The 19,866-nt window shown below is 49.7% G+C and overlaps 1 protein-coding gene across 1 annotated transcript in view; it reads left to right on the plus strand.

Moving 5' to 3' along the window:
* Positions 1-13,188: 13,188 nt before the first annotated feature.
* Positions 13,189-19,866, plus strand: part of CDC5L (cell division cycle 5 like) — a 75,866-nt gene continuing 69,188 nt past the window's right edge. The window contains exon 1 of the mRNA XM_068280155.1: positions 13,189-13,365. Coding sequence (XP_068136256.1) covers positions 13,321-13,365 — 45 coding nt within the window. The 5' untranslated portion in view covers positions 13,189-13,320. The remainder of the gene's footprint in view (positions 13,366-19,866) is intronic.

The raw sequence follows: 19,866 nt of genomic DNA on the forward strand, positions 1-19,866 counted from the left end.
GGCAGCGACACCACGCACACAACTGCCAGATAACCAGTCCGATGAATTACCTCAGGACACAATGGGGTATTCGCAGGAGCTATTCCCAGCCCAACAAACTTCCACCTTTCAAAGGTCAATGGAGGAACAGCCAGAAATGTTGTGCCCGGATTCACAACCATTAACTGTGGGAAATGCACCGCGCACTGAAATACAAGGCGAGTCCGAGGAGGACTCGGAAACCCAAATCCCAGAGCAAGTTGGGCAGGAGGGGTTGCAATTGCAGGAGGTCGGCCGACAAGATCTGGAAGACGACGTTGGAGTGAGCTGCGCAGAGGTTGTTCTGGGGAGCTCTACTCCACGGCGGCGGCCCCCCACAATGACATATGACGAGTTTGAGGAGATGGAAGAGGAGGGTATGGACAATGTGGACAGAGACCCAGATTTTGTTTGTGAACGAGAACATCGCCGTCGTAGCAGCAGCACAGATGAGTCTGTTGAAGAACCCACTGCTGCACGAGTTCGCCTTGTGCCACAAGGTAGGCGGCGCGCAATTTCAGGCACCACAAGCGTGGAAGTTCAAGTGAGAGGCAAAAGAGGAGCAAACAGAAATCGCCAGCAAGGAGGCAGGTGCTCCAAAGTCTGGGCTTTCTTTGAAGACTGCACTGAGGATGTTACCATGGCGATTTGCAAGGTGTGCAAGACCCGCCTGAGCAGGGGGAAAAGTATTAACAACCTCTCCACCACCAGCATGAGCCACCACATGCTATCCAAACATCCCACTCTGTGGGCAAACGCGGCAGGACAGGGTACCAGCAACACTGCCTCCCTTGGGTTCACCAGACTCACCACCAGACCCGCCTCAGCAGCAGCAGTAGCCCAGCCATTGCGTGGTTCACAACATTCACAAACATCAGACGACGCTGACACTGTCACTTTCCGGAGTAGTGCTCTTGAGGTCTCCCAGTGTTCATCAAACACAACAACCAACAGCCCTTCCGTGTGCAGCGCTACGGTTCAGTTGTCTGTGTCGGAGATGTTTGAGCGCAAGAGGAAATTGCCAGCAAATGACCCCCGGGCCGTGGCAGTAACAGCCAGCATAGCCAAGCTTCTGGCCTGCGAAATGCTGCCATGTCGAGTGGTGGAGACAAACAGCTTCAAGGGCATGATGTCAGTGGCCATCCCACGTTACGTGGTTCCCAGCCGCTACCACTTTGCGCGCTCTGCAGTGCCTGAGTTGCATGAGCACGTGGTCAGCAAAATAACCCGAAGCTTGAAGAATGCCGTTGCCTGCAAGGTTCACCTCACCACTGACACTTGGACGAGTGCGTTCGGACAGGGTCGATACATCTCCCTTACCGCGCACTGGGTGAACCTTGTGGAGCCTGGCAGCGATTCCTCACCTGCTACGGCGCGGGTGTTGCCCACACCGCAAACAGCTGCACCGCCGTCCCTCCCACTGGATAACAACAGCAGCACCTACCTCTCTGACTCCTTCTCCTCCAACGCATCTCAAAGCTGTACCTCATCCGGAAACGCTAACCCAGCAGCAGTAGGATCGTGGAAGCAGTGCAGCACAGCTGTTGGCATGCGTCAGCAAGCGTTGCTGAAGCTGATCTGCCTTGGGGATAAGCAGAACACAGGGGAGGAAATTTGGAAGGGAATAAAGGAACAGACGGATTTGTGGCTGGCACCGCTGGACTTGAAACCGGGCATGGTTGTGTGTGATAATGGGAGTAATCTCATTCGCGCTTTAAGGTTGGCTAAGCTGACACACATCCCTTGCCTGGCGCATGTGATGAACCTAGTAGTTCAGCGGTTCCTGAGGACATACCCAGGCGTGGCCGATCTTCTGTTGAAGGTGCGTCGAGTGGCCAAACATTGTAGAAATTCCAGTACTGCTTCGGGGGCACTCGCCAAGATGCAGGAGCGCTTCAATCTCCCCCACCATCGCTTGCTGTGTGATGTCCCTACGCGCTGGAATTCTACGCTGCACATGCTAGCACGCTTTTGTGAGCAGAAGAGTGCAGTGGTCCAGTACATGACGGCGCAGTACCGAGGCGCATCCGGACAGCTGCCAAGCTTCTGTGGATCCGATTGGGCCAACATGTTGGACCTCTGCCAAGTCCTCCAAAATTTTGAGCAATCCACGTTGCTTGTGAGCAGTGACAACTCTTCAGTCAGCATTACCATACCACTGCTGTGTTTACTGAAGAGGTCAATGTTGAAAATCAAGGAAACAGCTGTCATGATGCAACTGGGGGAATCTGAAGGAGAAAACGATCAGCGTGATGGTACCAACATCAGGCCATCCGCCTCAGGGAACGCTGGCCCCAGCAGCTATGACGAAGAAGAGGAGGAGGAACAGCTGGAGTTGGAGCAGGAATTTCATGCCACCACTGACGAGGGCCAGAGCGGTGCACGTTGGACTTCCACAATTCAGCGCGAATGGTCAGCAGAAGCAGACCAGGAGGAAGGTGATGACTATGATGCATCACAACAACTATCACAACGCTCACAAGAGGATGATGAGGATTCTGGTAGGACTCTTGCACACATGGCTCAATTCATGCTAGACTGCATTGAACGTGACCCACGCATTGTGCGCATTCTGGACAACACCAATTACTGGGTTTATACCCTTCTGGATCCACGGTACAAACACAATGTTCCAAAACTGCTTGAAGAAAGAGTCAGACAGGTCAAAATGGAAGAATACCAGCAGGCCCTTGTGGAGACTTTAGAGAGGAGATTGACATCCTCCCCCTCCTCTAGCCAGTTGTACGCCGACAGACTGACTTCCGCAAACCCAGGACGACCAGGAGGGCAGCAAACAACGCAAGCCACAGCTAGTGCCCAAAAGGGAATGGTATCGGCAGTGTCCTTGGAGTGGGAAAATTTTCTGACACCCATGCAGCAGCAGCCCACTGAACAGGAAGCGTGCAGATCCACCTCCAACACCGATCGCCTGGAGAAGATGGTCAAGGACTACATGTCAGATGACGTAGCTGTGTCGAACAATCCATCTGCACCCTTCAACTATTGGGTATCGAAGCTAGACACCTGGCACGAACTGGCAATGTACGCAATAGAGGTGCTGGCTTGCCCGGCAGCCAGCGTTATGTCGGAACGCTGTTTCAGTGCTGCCGGAGGCATCGTCACAGATCGGCGTATCCGCCTCTCCACAGAAAATGCAGACCGTCTGACTCAAATTAAAATGAATCAATCCTGGATTGGAAACGACTACGCAACACTCCAGGACCCCAACCAAGTAACATGACCAATGAACATCTGGGATGGTGTAGCGTTTCCGGTCCCTGTTTATTGAACCTCTCATCTGTATTACATTTATGACTGCATGGCGGCAAAAAGCATTGCTGCTATATCCGCACGCTTTTTGTCCTCATGCAAGGCCTGGGTTGTTGTGTCTCAAAAAGCATGGCCTTCTCCTCCTGCGCCTGCTCCTGTTCCATCACGTGTGCTGCTGCTGCTGCTGGGTTAGTGTTGCCGGTCCCTGTTTATGGAACCTCTTATCTTTATTACATTTATGACTGCATGGCGGTACAAAGCATGCTATCCGCACGCTTCTTGTCCTCATGCAAGGCCTGGGTTGTTGTGTCTCACAAAGCGTGGCCTTCTCCTCCTGCGCCTCCTCCTGTTCCATCACGTCTGCTGCTGCTGGGTTAGCGTTGCCGCGTGGTCCCTGTTTATTGAACCACTTATCTTTATTACATTTATGACTGCATGGCGGTACAAAGCATGCTATCCGCACGCTTCTTGTCCTCATGCAAGGCCTGGGTTGTTGTGTCTCACAAAGCGTGGCCTTCTCCTCCTGCACCTCCTCCTGTTCCATCACGTCTGCTGCTGCTGGGTTAGCGTTGCCGCGTGGTCCCTGTTTATTGAACCACTTATCTTTATTACATTTATGACTGCATGGCGGTACAAAGCATGCTATCCGCACGCTTCTTGTCCTCATGCAAGGCCTGGGTTGTTGTGTCTCACAAAGCGTGGCCTTCTCCTCCTGCGCCTCCTCCTGTTCCATCACGTCTGCTGCTGCTGAGTTAGCGTTGCCGCGTGGTCCCTGTTTATTGAACCACTTATCTTTATTACATTTATGACTGCATGGCGGTACAAAGCATGCTATCCGCACGCTTCTTGTCCTCATGCAAGGCCTGGGTTGTTGTGTCTCACAAAGCGTGGCCTTCTCCTCCTGCGCCTCCTCCTGTTCCATCACGTCTGCTGCTGCTGGGTTAGCGTTGCCGCGTGGTCACTGTTTATTGAACCACTTATCTTTATTACATTTATGACTGCATGGCGGTACCTCATGCAAGGCCTGGGTTGTTGTGTCTCACAAAGCGTGGCCTTCTCCTCCTGCGCCTCCTCCTGTTCCATCACGTCTGCTGCTGCTGGGTTAGCGTTGCCGCGTGGTCCCTGTTTATTGAACCACTTATCTTTATTACATTTATGACTGCATGGCGGTACCTCATGCAAGGCCTGGGTTGTTGTGTCTCACAAAGCGTGGCCTTCTCCTCCTGCGCCTGCTCCTGTTCCATCACGTGTGCTGCTGCTGCTGCTGGGTTAGCGTTGCCGGTCCCTGTTTATGGAACCTCTTATCTTTATTACATTTATGACTGCATGGCGGTACAAAGCATGCTATCCGCACGCTTCTTGTCCTCATGCAAGGCCTGGGTTGTTGTGTCTCACAAAGCGTGGCCTTCTCCTCCTGCGCCTCCTCCTGTTCCATCACGTCTGCTGCTGCTGGGTTAGCGTTGCCGCGTGGTCCCTGTTTATTGAACCACTTATCTTTATTACATTTATGACTGCATGGCGGTACAAAGCATGCTATCCGCACGCTTCTTGTCCTCATGCAAGGCCTGGGTTGTTGTGTCTCACAAAGCGTGGCCTTCTCCTCCTGCGCCACCCTCCTCCTGTTCCATCACGTGTGCTGCTGCTGGGTTAGCGTTACCGGTCCCTTTTCCTGGAACCTCTTATATGTATTACATTTATGACTGCATGCCGACAAAAAGCATGTTACCTGTGCAAAGAAAACAGACATTTCCCGCATTTAAAAGACAGTTTTCCCTTTGAAACTTTAAAATCGATTTTCTCAAAAACTATAACCTCTTTTTGCTAAATTTTTTTTCCTCTTGTACCCACTCCCAAGGTGCACATACCCTGTAAATTTGGGGTATGTAGCATGTAAGGAGGCTTTACAAAGCACAAAAGTTCGGGTCCCCATTGACTTCCATTATGTTCGGAGTTCGGGTCGAACACTCGAACATCGCGGCCATGTTCGGCCTGATCGGCCCGAACCCGAACATCTAGATGTTCGCCCAACACTATGGCCACTCACCACAGTGATAACTGTAGAAACAGCTCAGAAGAGTTATTAAAGACAGGAGATAAGCTTAGTGAATTGAGGCCAATGTATGGGCAGATCGACCAAGAGACATATCTCTCTCTGATCACACCTGATCGGAGGTCTGTTCCCTGCCCATACCCCGCAGGTTGATTCTCGATCAATTTCATGCTGAAATTCATGCTGAAATTGATCCGGAATCGACCTTGTGATGCTGCATCTGCCGCCTCACTGGCCTGACATTATCAAAAACTCCCCCCCCCCCCCCCCAGTGTGCTATACATTACCTTCCACGCCCGCTGCTTGTTCTACGGTGGCTCCTGGATCCCTCCTTCATCCATACACGCGCCCCATGTGGTTGCCGAGTAACACGGGCGCGAGTGTGAAGTCACATACATGCCCACGTGTACGGAGGCAACTACGTGGGGACAGCGCCCAGCCTGGAGCTAGCGGCAGCCGCAGACAGTCACAGGAAATGTATAGTACACTGGGCACCGGGGGGCGCATTGAGCATTGGGGGAGGGACAGCGTCGGGGTTTCATTGTGTCCATCGCTCGCCCCGATAGCACCACGCACTCGTCTGACCACAACAGCCTTACATCTTGCAGCATGTTCAAACAATGAATGTCACCAGTTTTGGTGGAGGTCGGGCATGGAGTTGGTGGCAACAATTTTCACCTGATTTTCACCTGATTCGATTATAATAATTGAATTGGATGGTCGAGCGGCCGCCAAGTCGCCTGATGTATGGCCATCTTTAGTACCAAGACTATATACTCCGCTCAGCGCTGCGGAAGATGTAAGCACTATATAAATACTAAATAATAATAAGTCCCTCTCATTGATCGCCTATGTCCTTGATATTTCAGCTGTGGATAGAGAACATGCAGGCAGCATTATGAATAGCCCCATATTGAGCGTCCTCAGATGACCTGAATGGGCAATGACGGCAATGCAGCCTCTCAGGGGAAAAGCACTTTACAGCACAATACCTGTGATTACAATAGGTCCTATAGTAAGTAACACACGGCTCACATACAGAGTGACTGCAGGTGAAGGACACAGCGGAACACTGCATTCATATTAACACAACATTCCACTTTAATCCAGAGGCTCTATAGCAGTGAAAGGACCAGAATTCTTGCAGAGGACAGAAGGAAAACAAAAAGAAATGCAGCCTGTGTGTATTTAGAGAGTTTAGCCTGTCTAATTCCCCCCTCATTTGGGACTAATCGCAACTGTAATTTAATCTCTCAGCTGTGCCAGATGGCTGCCTCGGCAGAGCAGCTAATTTCTAAACATGGGATGGTAACCCTATGTCTGCTTCCATGAAAGCAGGAAGTAGACACACTGCAGATTTATTGCAGGATGTAGATAATAGGATAACAGAGGCGGCAACAGGATAAAAACACTAAAAGAGCTTAAAACCCATCTTGGTAACAGAGGAGGCAGTGGTGGACTTACCTCCTCCAAGCAGAACATACGACTGTGGATTTTCAGTCAAAACAATTTTATTGGATACTCCAAATAAAGTGCAACGCGTTTCGCGGGGTACAAACCCGCCTCATCAGGCAATAACAGATAGGAGTAAACAGCTGTAACAGAGACCATAGAGTAAATGGGACTGTAGTGCTTTGGCAGAATTCATTTTGATTATTTGTACATTAATTTGGTTATGAGAATACCTTAATAGTAGCAAAAAATATGTTGCATAAATTTGCATGCATATACATAAACATGTGTTCAAAATACATGCAATCGACAGAGTAAAGGGAGTAATAGGCGGGAGCCAATGTGAGGAGGCCATGGTGGACCGGAAGTACATTAATTTAGCTATGATTATACCTCAATAGTTGCATAAAAATATGTGGCATAAATTTGCATGCATATACATAAACCTGTGTACACATATACATAAACCTGTGTACGAAGTACATTAATTTGGCTATGATTATACCTCAATAGTTGCATGAAAATATGTTGCATAAATTTGCATGCATATACATAAACCTGTGTTTGCAAATACAATCGGTAAAGAATTGTGGCAGGAATTAGTGTCAAAAATATTGCTAGTTCTATGGGAAAGGAATGGACTTACCATCTGCCAGTATCATCAACACTGAGCGCCTCTGTGCTGGTTGAGGTTGCTTCAGCATGTTAAGTAGACGGGGTATTGGGCAGGAGCCAATGGTAAGAGGCCACAGTGAACAGGAAGTGACATCAGGAATTAGATAGCAAAAGAAAGAAATGGACTGTGCGGTGCGCACATATTTAACACTTACCAGTATGTAACACTTACCAGTTTTATTGTATACTTTTGAGTTTAATGTTCACCAATTTCCATAATTTATTTGTTTATTTTTGATTGCATGTATTTCGAACACGTTTATGTATATGCATGCAAATTTATGCAACATATTTTTTGCTATTAAGGTATTCTAATAGCCAAATGAATGTACGAATAATTAAAATGAATTCTGCCAAAGCACTACAGTCCCATTTACTCTATGGTCTCTGTTACAGCTGTTTACTCCTAACGGTTATTGCCTGATGAAGCGGGTTTGTACCCCGCGAAACGCGTTGCACTTTATTTGGAGTATCCAATAAAATTGTTTTGACTGAAAATCCACAGTCGTATGTTCTGCTTGGAGGAGGTATGTCCACCACTGCCTCTTTTAGTGTTTTTTAGTGTTTTTAAGCTCTTTTAGTGTTTTTTATCCTGTTGGCGCCTCTGTTATCCTATTATCTACATCGAGTCCACCCTTGATTGGAGGGTTGTACCCTTCCTTCTTCTACTACAGAGAGCGACTTTTTAATCCTGAGTGGGGTCAGGACTAGTGATGGGCGAACAGTGTTCCCCACTGTTCGGGTTCGTCCGGATGGTGTTCGGGAGGGTGCTCGGGCACGCTGCCCGATCCCGATCAGGCCTTCTGTGTTCGGCCGAACACAGCCGTGTCCGGCCGAACAAAGGCCCCTATAGAGTCCCAGCATAAAGGGAGAGCATGCCCGAGCGCGGGGGGGGGGGTCGGAAATGCCCCCCACCCCTCCCCGCTAAGCTCTCCCTTCTGCTGGACCCTATAAAATTAAATAGAAGTCCCCCAAAGTACCTGTAGCAGGCTGGCAGGAAGAGGACAGGAAGCGGGCAGCCGGCGATCACAGGCGCTAGTACCATCTGGTACTTCTGCCCTCTCTCTGACGCACTTCCTGTTTACATTTGTAAGTCGCGACAAGAGAGAACAGAAGTACCGCGATGACGCGTACGAGGGTACGTGTCATCATGTAGATGACGTGTACCCTCGTACACGTCATCGCGGTACTTCTGCTCCCTCTTGACGCGACTTACAAATGTAAACAGGAAGTGCATCAGAGAGAGGGCGGAAGTATCAGATGGTACTAGCGCCTATGCTCTCCGGCTGCCCGCTTGCTGTCCTCTTCCTGCCAGCCTGCTACAGGTACTTTGGGGGACTTCTATTTAATTTTATAGGGTACAGCAGAAGGGAGAGCTTAGCGGGGAGGGGTGGGGGGCATTTCCGACCCCCCCCCCGCGCTCGGGGCATGCTCTCCATTTATGCTGGGACCCTATAGGGGCCCCAAAGGGACATGTTCGGGTTGGGTTTGGGGTTCGGCCCGAACATGCCGAATATCGGGGGCATGTTCGGCCGAACCCCCCCGAACCATCACTAGTCAGGACAATCTCCCCACCTGCTTTGACAGTGGTTGCCTACTTGGTAACCCTGGTTTGTGAGTATAAAATAATATTATTACTCTTCCAATTATACATTACCAGTACATACTACACTATATTAGGCTCTTGGTGTTCTCTTTTTTTCTCATTATTGCAGGATTTGTATCAGCTGTAACAAAGAAATAATTACAGACTCTGAAAAATGAACACATTTTTTTTTAGCCAGACCGCTTTATAATTAATAGCACTGCTGAAACGCTGCTATCCCGCACCAAAACGAGGGCTTACTCACCCCAAAATCCCCGGGGCAAATTGTGGGGCTCCTTCCTGTTAAAGGCAGAGCTGTGAGCAGTAGCTCTGCCTCTCCATACATCAATCCCCGCTGATCCCCGCCCCTCTCAGTCTTCTTTCACTGAGAGGGACGGGGAGAGGCAGAGATTCGCGATGGATTGACGTGAATGGAGGCAGAGCTGCAGCTCAAAGCTCTGCCTCCCCGGGCAGCAAAATCCATTACCGGTAAAGTCGTGGCTTTTTGCCCTGGTATTTGGAGGTAAGTAAGCCCTCGTTTTGCCGCGGGATAGCAGCGTTTTAGCAGTGTTATTAATTATGAAGAGGTGTGGCTAAAAAAAGTGTTAATTTTTAAGGCTTCAGAGTCTCTTTAAAGTGGACCTGAACTCAGAATGTCCTCTCTGCTCTAAGGGCTCTTAAGCCGCTGTAACGCCGTAGCATGCTGCACTTTCGGCAGAACGTGCAGCGTTACATGTAACGCAACGTGGGCAGTGTGAACAGCCCACTTGTGTTACATTGCTGTGCGTTGGGGGAGCGTTACAGGCGCACTTACGTGCGCCTGTAACATCTTAGTGTGTAAGCAGCCTTAAAGCTGCAGTGGCTTTTAGGGAAAAAATTGCCTGGTCTTTATGGGGGTTTAGCACTGCAGTCCTCAAGTAGTTAAAGGTTATTATGGTGTTGCTTTTCTTTTAAAGCAGAGAGGAAGTTCTGAGTTCAGGTCCGCTTTAATTCCTGCTAGAAGCTGAGCACCTGTCATTGAACAAAAACAACAATATAAATTCAAGCCCCAAGCTATCTATGAAGGTTAATTGATTTGCGTGTATTTCTGTAATTGTCGGCACAGCTTACATGTCATGAATGTAAAATATCCTGCTATTCATGAGCCTTCAGCAAAATACGCATAGGAAACAATGAGAATGATACATTAACAACAGAAAGGATGCTCTACGTGGATAATTAACACTGTCTGGCATCCCTCATTAAGTTAAGTACACGCGCTATTCATCTGCCACTTGACATGATCTTTAGAAATGGTTTCGGGTGACAGTGTTGGAGCGACGGCTGTACAGACACATTTTTGGCTTCTGGCTGAGCAGCATGTTCTGCTCTATGAGGAGGGAAAGGGGAGCTGCACAGGCAGCTTCACGATCTAGTCTAGGAACTTCCTCCAGAGAACATTGGAAATTAAGGGACAATGGGCCTGATGAGGTATTACCAGCAGCAAAGTACCACGCATTGTGCAATGAATGTAACCAACAATACATAGGTAATGTGAGGATTGTTATGCTAGCACGGCAGGGGTGTAACTATAAACCACGGGGGCCCCCAATGTTCCTACCCTTTCCTACACCTTGTGACCCTCACAGCCTGGGGGCCATCTTGCATGGCACAGAAAACAAGTGTGGACATAGTAAGCGTCACACCCATAAGTGTAGCCACAAAAACACCCAATCTGAAGGATGGAGCCCCTTTAATGGAGAGAGTGAAGTAGTCAGTCCCGGATTGACATCACAGGAGCCTATAGGCACGGATGTTCTAGCACCCTAGACTCCGCCCTTCACGAACCTACAAACTCCCACCAAGCCACACATCAAATGTGCAGGCTGGCCCTGTTGTCACTTCTCCCTTACTTCCCCTGCCTGGTGTAGGTAGCCACAGGTGTCTGAGTGTACCTCTGGCTACCTAACACTAAGCAGCTATAGGAGGTGCACCCAGGTATTAGGTAGCTAAAGGTGCTCCCAACTAAAGGGAGATCTTGTCAGTGGAATATCAAGCACTGGGTGAGTAACCTCTCATTTATGCTCCACTTGGGACTCAGCATAGGGAAGGAGGGAAGCACTTGGGGAGCGGAGTTAGCCACCTTTCCATCATCAGACGCCTGTAGGCACATGCCTACTGTGCCTTATGGTAAATACAGCCCTGGAAGTAGTAGTTGGGGCCCCAATAAAGCTCTGCCCCCCCTCCCCAGTCTTAGGGGCGGCTCCCCTGTAGTTATGCCCCTGTAACACAGGTTACTTTAATGTGCGTTACCATAGCAATGCTCGCAGTACCCATGTACTACGGGTAGCACTGTGCAATGCACCATATTCTGCTAGCGATAGTAGGTAGTGCATGGCAATATTACCGGCAAATTGCATAATGCACTATATAGATGCACCACTTAGGCTGCCTGAGTAAGGCCCAGTGCACACCGAGAGGTTTTTGGAGCGATCCGCCGGCCGCATCCGCCTGGAAAAATGCTTGCCTAATGTATTGCAATGGGATGGTGCACACCGGCGGTTTGAGGTTTTTGCCAAGCCGCAAACGTGCCTCCTGCTGCGCGTTTGCGGTTTGCTAAAAAACCTCAAACCGCCGGTGTGCACCACACATTGAAATACAATAGCCAAGCGTTTTCACTGGCTGATGCGGCTGGTGGATCGCATACAAAATCCGCTTGGTGTGCACCCGGCCAAATATCTGCTCTCTGCTCCCAAAACCGCTAGCGTTTTGACGATCTGCTAGCGGTTTTGGTGTGCACTGGGCCTAACATGTAAATTGTGTAAATGCCGGTAAATGTGCACTTTCTTCCTCATGGCATAGTGGTTACCGCTCTTGCCTTGCAACACTGGATCCCTGGTTTAAATCTAAGCCAGGGCACTATCTGCAAGGAGTTTGTATGTTCTCCCCATGTCTGTGTGGGTTTCCTCTGGGCACTCCAGTTTCCTCCCACATCCCAAAAACATAGAGATAAGTTAATTGGCTTCCCCCTAAATTGGCACTAGACTATGATACATACACTACACAATACATAGATATATGACTAGGGCAGGGATTCGATTATGAGCCCCTCTGAGGGACATTAATCTTTTTTGCAGTGCTGGAAGGTGTATGTAGCACAATTTAGAAGTGGACTTTCATTTTGCAGGTGTGGTGAACATTTTTGCAACTTTATATTAATTTTCAACCGGTTGCAATAATTTATACTTATAGCTATCAGAAAGTGCAACCTAACCATTGATTTCAATCTATTTTTGTCAGAAAATGCAACCCAACCTAACCTATTCTCACCAGAGGCGGGACAAGGTCCTCCAGCACCCAAGGCTGAGACACCAAAGTGCGCCCCTTCATCCCCCCCACCCCAGCTGTCACTCACTGATTGCTATTAGACTAAGAGGTGCCACAGGGCCCACAACCTCCCCAACACCTTAATATCTAGTTATATGGCTTGCAGTCACTGCCATGTATCCCCTTTTCTTATTTCTTTCTGCTTCAAACACAATTAGGAATGACAGCTGAATGAATTGTGCGCCCCCTCCTATACTGCGCCCTGAGGCTGGAGCCTTTCCAGCCTATGCCTCGGCCCGGCCCTGATTCTCACACAGGACCCTCCTCTACTGGGAAAGTAATAACCCCCCTGGGGGGAATAAGGAACCCCCCTGGTGAGCAACTAATAACCCCCCTGGAGGGAACAAAACACCGGCAGTTGCAAATAATGGCAACCGAGAAATGTGAAAGAAGGCGGGGCATGCGCCACAGTATATTAAGTCGCAAAATATTACAGGTTGCAATATTTTTCATTACACATGCAAAGCATAATCATTTCCATTGAACTATAATATGAATTAGAGCCAAGTGTGGAGGCGCGCAGCCATGATTACACACTTCAAGTTCACTATCTGAGTTAAAAATGAAAAATTCATATGCAAAAAACCATAAACACAGAGCTTTATAAAACTATCCCCAAAACACAAGACAGCAGCGAGCGCCCTGACGCACTCCTGCCACCAGAGGGCGACGTGCCGCCCGCAGATGTTCCACACGTGTCTGTGCTGAACAGCGCTGTGACCTCCGGCCAGCAGAGGGCGCTCCTCGGCGCGGCGCAGCGGTACCCCAGGCGCTCTCTATGGCACGGTGTCTGACGTGGTGCGTCATCGGCAGCCACAACAAGCGCAGCTGCACGGCGCGAGTCTACGCTGCAGCGTGTGTGTAGCCCGTTCTCCGGTACATCACGTGACCGAGCACCGCCACCATGCCGCGGATTATGATAAAGGGCGGGGTGTGGCGGAACACCGAGGTGAGGAGGAGGGGGCGGGGCTGGGGAGAGCCCTGTGCAGCATGGAGGGATCCCCGTGCCTGCTGCTGTATTCCTGCACGGAGCCCTGGCGCTCTATTGCTTTATATGTGACTCCAGGAAGGTGTATTCAGTGTGTGGAGAGGGCTTATTGCTCACTGTCCCCGCTGCAGAGAGAGCCTCCTATCTTCCTGCCATTGGAACCTCTCTGGACTCTGGAGCTTTGTGGCTTTTAAAGTGTACCTGAGATGAAAGGTTCCATACTTACCTGGGGCTTCCTTTAAAGAGACTCTGTAACGGAAAAAGGTTCCCCTGGGGGGTACTCACCTCAATAGGGGGAAGCCTCTGGATCCTATCAAGGCTCGGGGGGAGCCTCCTGTGCCCCACAGTGGTTTCGCTGCAGCCCAAGGAACGCACAGCCGACAATTGGTCTGGCTGTGCAATATTTACCTTTTCTGGCTCCAGCGGGTGGTGCTGTTGCGGCTCTCCGCTTGTAAATAGGCGGAAATAGCTGATCTCTGTCTGGTCTGCTCTACTACACAGGTGCAGGAGACAAGCGCCTGCGCAGTAGAGCGGCCCGACAGCGATCGTCTATCTCCGAGCGGAGAGCTGATACTGTGCCTGCGCTGGAGCCGGGAAGGTAAATATTTACATCCCGCTGTTCAGAGGGGCACAGCAAGAGTGCCGTGGGACACAGGAGGACGGGGGAAGCCTCGATAGGATCCGGAGGCTTTCCCCACCTGAGGTGAGTACCCCCCCAGGGAAACTTTTTTGTTAAAAAGTTTCTTTAAAGGAAAAATGAAAGGTAAATAAAACACAAAATCTACTTACCCGGTGCTTCCTCCAGCCCCTGGCAGCCGTCCTGTGCCCTTGCCGCAGCTCTACTCCCAGCTGGTGGCCCAAGGGTCGCCTCTGGTGCAGATGCTGATGGGCATCTACTGTGCCTGCGCGAAAGGCAGTGGCCCGGGGCCAGAGCTGCGGTAAGGGTACAGGATGGCTGCCAGGGGCTGGAGGAAGCCCTGGGTAAGTAGGTTTATTTACCTTGGACCATCTTTTGAGGCTGCTCAGTTCCTCGCAGTCTCCCTGGGTGGCTCCTCTCACTCATAATACTGCCCAAAAGCCTGGCCAAGTAGTTCTTTGTCACGCATGCATGGCCAGGCATGCTCTCCCATGGTGCTCCAGCGTCTGGGAGTGTTCTGCACTTGCACTGTACAGCTGCGCAGGTGCAGAACGCTGCCTGGGATGGGAGTGGGCCGCGCAATGAAGCACAACTCGACCAGGCTTTTGGACTGTATTATGAGTGACAGGAGCCACCCAGGTAGACAGCAATTGACTGAGCAGCTACAATGGGGCTTAAAGGGGCTCAGAGACAAGGAAACCCCAGGTAGAGCAGCTCTTATACTTACCTGGGGCTTCCTCCCGCCCCATATACACGTAGTCCCACACCATCTTCCCGCGGTCTGCCGTTCAGCCGCGGTAAGCTCTGTTACCAGCCTCAGTGACTTCAGCCCTGGTTTTATGCGCAGTAGACCCTGACTGGCATCGACTGAGGCTGGTAACGGAGATCGCCACGGCAGACCACGGGAGGACGGCGTGGGACTTAGACGTGTTAATGGGGCGGCATGAAGCCCCAAGTAAGTATAAGAGCTGCTCTTTATCTTGTCTCTGAGTCTCTTTAAAGGAGTCATCAGGCAACATAAAGTAAAAATGAGTGGTACTTACCGGGGGCTTCCTCCAGCTCTAAGCTCCCAGGATGTCCCTCGCCGCAGCTCTCCCCGCAGCCGTTCGCTGCAGGTCCGTCCAGGTCCCCGGCGATGACGTCAGAGCGACCTGGAGGCCACTCTGTACTACGCCTACGTGAGCGGCGCTGTCAATCACCGCCACGTGGGCTGGAGCGTACTGCGCAGGCGCAGTAGTTCTGCGTCTGCGCAGTCCGCTCAGGCCCACGTGGCAGTGATTGACAGCGCCGCTCATGCAGGCGCAGTACAGAGCGACCTCCAGGTCGCTCTGATGTCATCGCCGGGGACCGGGACGGACCTGCAGTGAACGGCTGCAGCGAGGGACATCCTGGGAGCTTGGAGCTGGAGGAAGCCCCCGGTAAGTACCACTCATTTAACTTTACGTTGCCTAATGACTCCTTTAAGAAACCCCAGGTAAGTATGGAACCTGGGATGGCTTCTATCTCAGGCTCCCTTTAATGGCAAGGTTGAGGAAGAAGTATAGTGGCCAGTTACTTAGCTAGTGCTTCTTCCAGCCCCCTGAAGTCTTCTTGGTCTCTTGCCTTAATCCCGCTGCTCTGTTCCCCCGGTTTACACCTCTGTGAGCTGGGCGAGATGCTGGCTATGCACCTCCTCGATCGTGCTCCCGTACCAGGAGCATTCTGAGCATGCACGGTAGCAATTTTTACTTTCTGTGCAAGTGTAGTCGCTGGAGTGCTATGGAGGAGGCGTGTGGCATGGGCCACACATCCAGTGTTCAGAGGGTGATAATGGTGGAACAGAGCAGCACAGAATGATTGCAAGGAACCAGGAAGACTTCAGGGGTGGAAGAAGCCCCAGGTAAGTAACTGGCCACTATACTTTTCGCTTAAAGGGACCTTGATTCTAAAGAATTCTCAGGTTCTATACTTACTTGGGGCTAAGCCAGTTCAGTCCCCTTGAGGCCGCTCGGTCCCTTGTCATCTCCCTGGGTGGCTCCGGTCTCCCGCTGGACGGCCCGATAGCCTGGCTGCGCATGCGCGACTCGGCCAGTCTATGGGGCCATCCAGCGGGGGACAGGAGCCACCTGGGGAGACGACAAAGGATAGAGCAGCCCCAAGGTGGTTTATGGAAGCCCCTGGTAAGTATGGTACCTGAGACTGTTTTCGACTCGGGAACACTTACAAATTTCCTCCAGTGAAAATAATGTAATAAAAAAGTGCTTCATATTTACAATAATTATGTGTAAATTATGTAGTCAGTTTTTGCTCATTGTCAAATCTTTCCTCTCCCTGATCTACATTCTGACTTTTACCACGTGGTGACGTTTTTACTGGTGGAAGGGGATGCTGCTTGCTTTTTTTGGCAGTTTGACCCAGTTGGAAACAGCTGTTATTTCCCACAATACAACAAGGTTCACAGACCGGAAACTGTCGGGACCATGGCCCTGACAGCACACTGTGGGAGGGGTTTCACCACAATATCAGCCATAAAGAACCCCCTGATGAGCAGTTTGAGAAATGGAATAGCTTTCTCATGGGAAAGTGGGTATCAGCTACTGATTGGGATGAAGTTCAATTCTTGCAGGCAGAGAAAAAGATGAGAAATGCCGGCACTGCTGTAAACTGCTTGTTTATTCATAACACATGGTGCAACAACGTGGATTCAAATTTATGCATATTGAGAAGTAACATACCGGTTTGCTGGTAAAGCTGTGCGGTGGGTGCTGGGGGATGAGAGCCCCACGGCCGCCCTGCGCAGATGCGCCTCTACGGAAGTTCAATTCTTGGTAACGATAAATAGGAGACACGAGAGCCCAATATAGTGTAGTATGTATTGGAAACCGTGGATAAATGTAAGTGTGAGATGAATATACTCACAAGCGTGGGTTACCTCTTAGGCAACCACTGTATAGGCAGGTGAGGAGATTAGACCTGTCCTCACTCAGGATTAAGATGTCGCTCTCTGTAGATCAGGAAAGTAGAGGTAGGTCACCCCTCCACCAGGGGTGGACACAGTATTATCGTAAGAGAACAGAGGCGCCAGCAGGATAAAAGGTAATAAAAATTTTAAAATTTGCTGGGAGGCAGTGGTGGACTTACCTCCGGAAAGCAGACTCAAACTACTGTCTGAATTAAACAAATACATTTATTATTGGTACCCCAAAAGATGCAACGCGTTTCGCAGGCACAGCCCGCTTGAGGTGCCATTCGTGCTACTGACGAGCTACTGTTTGTCCCCTACCTTATTGCCTGATGAAGCGGGCTGTGCCTGCGAAACGCGTTGCATCTTTTGGGGTACCAATAATACATTTATTTTTTTAATTCAGACAGTAGTTTGAGTCTGCTTTCCGGAGGTAAGCCCACCACTGCCTCCCAGCAAATTTTAAAATTTTTATTACCTTTTATCCTGCTGGCGCCTCTGTTCTCTTACGATAATTCTTGGTAACGGTTTCTCTTTAAAGGACAACTGTAATGAGAGGGATATGTAGGCTGCCATATTTATTTAGTTTTAAAGCAGATCTGAGATGAAAAACTAACTATAACAAGTAACTTGTCTATATATCTTATGTAAAGTTTAGATGGTTTACACAGCAAATCTAGCTGCAAACAGCTTCAATAGTTTGATTATTTATTCCTGTGATACAATGACAGCAGCCATATTTTGTTTGTCACATTACACACAGGCAAGCTGATAGCATCTCCAGCCCTCAGCCTGTGACACATTCAGTCCCCTCTCCTCCTCGCTCCTCGCCTCTGAAATCAATGGCTAGTAACCGCCTCCTGCCCAGACTGAACTCCCGTAAGCCCTTGCTACAGTGCCAAGGCACTGTAAAAAGCTGTGGGCGAGGCTTGTTTCGTTTATAGGGAATTAGAGTATTAAAGCAAAACCAAAAGTGTTTGAGGAATGCCCTATACACTATATGAAAGGAACACAATTACGCAATAAGTAAGTTTATCTCATATCCACTTTAAGTAATACCAGTTGCCTGGCTATCCTGAACCTCTGTCTATAATACTTTTAGCCATAGACACTGAACAAGCATGTAGAAAATCAGCTGTTTCTGACATTATTGTCATCTGACAAAATTAGCTGCATGCATGTGCAGCACGGTGGCGTAGTGGTTAGCTCTCTCGCCTTGCAGCGCTGGGTCCCTGGTTCAAATCCAATACAGGGCACTATCTGCAAAGAGTTTGTATGTTCTCTCCGTGTCTGTGTGGGTTTCCTCCTGGCACTCCGGTTTCCTCCCACATCCCAAAAACATACAGATAAGTTAATTGGCTCCCCCTAAAAATTTGCCCTAGACTACAGTACTTACACTACATAATATAGACATATGGCAATGGTAGGGATTAGATTGTGAGCTCCTTTGAGGGACAGTTAGTGACAAGACTATATATATATATATATATATATATATATATATATATATATATATATATATATATATATATATATATATATATATATATATATATATATATATATATATACATACACACACTGTACAGCGCTGCGTAATATGTTGGCGCTATATAAATACTAAATAATAATAATAATAATAATAATGTTTGTTTCTGGTGTTATTCAGACACTACTGCAGCCAAATAGATTATCAAGATAGCCAGGCAACAGGTATTTTTTTTAAAAGGACATAATTATGGCATCCTCCATATCCCTCTCACTTCAGTTGTCCTTTAACCACCTTAGCGGTATGGACGAGCTCAGCTCGTCCATTACCGCCAGAGGGTGCCGCTCAGGCCCTGCTGGGCCGATTTTGATCAAATAAAGAGCAGCACACGCAGCCGGCACTTTGCCAGCCGCGTGTGCTGCCCGATCGCCGCCGCTCTGCGGCGATCCGCCGCGAGCAGCGGCGAAAGAGGGTCCCCCCAGCCGCCTGAGCCCTGCGCAGCCGGAACAAATAGTTCCGGCCAGCGCTAAGGGCTGGATCGGAGGCGGCAGACGTCAGGACGTCGGCTGACGTCCATGACGTCACTCCGCTCGTCGCTATGGCGACGATCTAAGCAAAACAAGGAAGGCCGCTCATTGCGGCCTTCCTTGTTTATTCTGGGCGCCGGAGGCGATCAGAAGAACGCCTCCGGAGCGCCATCTAGTGGGCTTTCATGCAGCCAACTTTCAGTTGGCTGCATGAAATAGTTTTTTTTTTATTTAAAAAAAACCCTCATGCAGCTGCCCTGGCGATCTTAATAGAACGCCAGGGTGGTTAAACTGGTGCAAGTTGTCCGTTGAACGCAGTACCTCAGTGTGAACAAGGCCTTAGGCTTGGATTACCTAGCATCATGTTCCTGCTGTGCATGGTGACATCGTATATGCTGTCCACTGTATGGCTTGGAATCCTTGTTCCCAGAGGGGTGAATACCATTCATGCCTACAAATAGAACGAATTTAAAGTGTACTAGAGCTGTAAGATTAAAACGATGTTATACATACCTGGGGCTTCCTCCAGCCCCATCCGCTCCGATCGATCCCACGCCGCCGTCCTCCGCAGCTTTGGGAACCGGGTCCCCGCACTTCAGTCTGGCATAAGAGAAGTGTGCCCTCTACGTATCTCTCCAGCAGGTGCTGGAGAGATACTTAAAGAGCGCACTTCTCCTGCGTAGCTGGCCGCGACTGACGTCAGTGACGGGACCCGGTCCCCAAAGCTGTGGGCTCGTGCTCGTCCCGTTATCCCACGCCGTTGCCGCCGCACACCTAATGGAGCAAGTGGGCCCTACATCTTGCAGCATGGGCAATCGACTAATGCGACCAATTTCGCCCAGAAATTGGTTGCATTGTCGGTCAGACA

This window comes from Hyperolius riggenbachi, chromosome 4, assembly GCF_040937935.1.
Source record: "Hyperolius riggenbachi isolate aHypRig1 chromosome 4, aHypRig1.pri, whole genome shotgun sequence".
Taxonomy (NCBI): Eukaryota; Metazoa; Chordata; class Amphibia; order Anura; family Hyperoliidae; genus Hyperolius; species Hyperolius riggenbachi.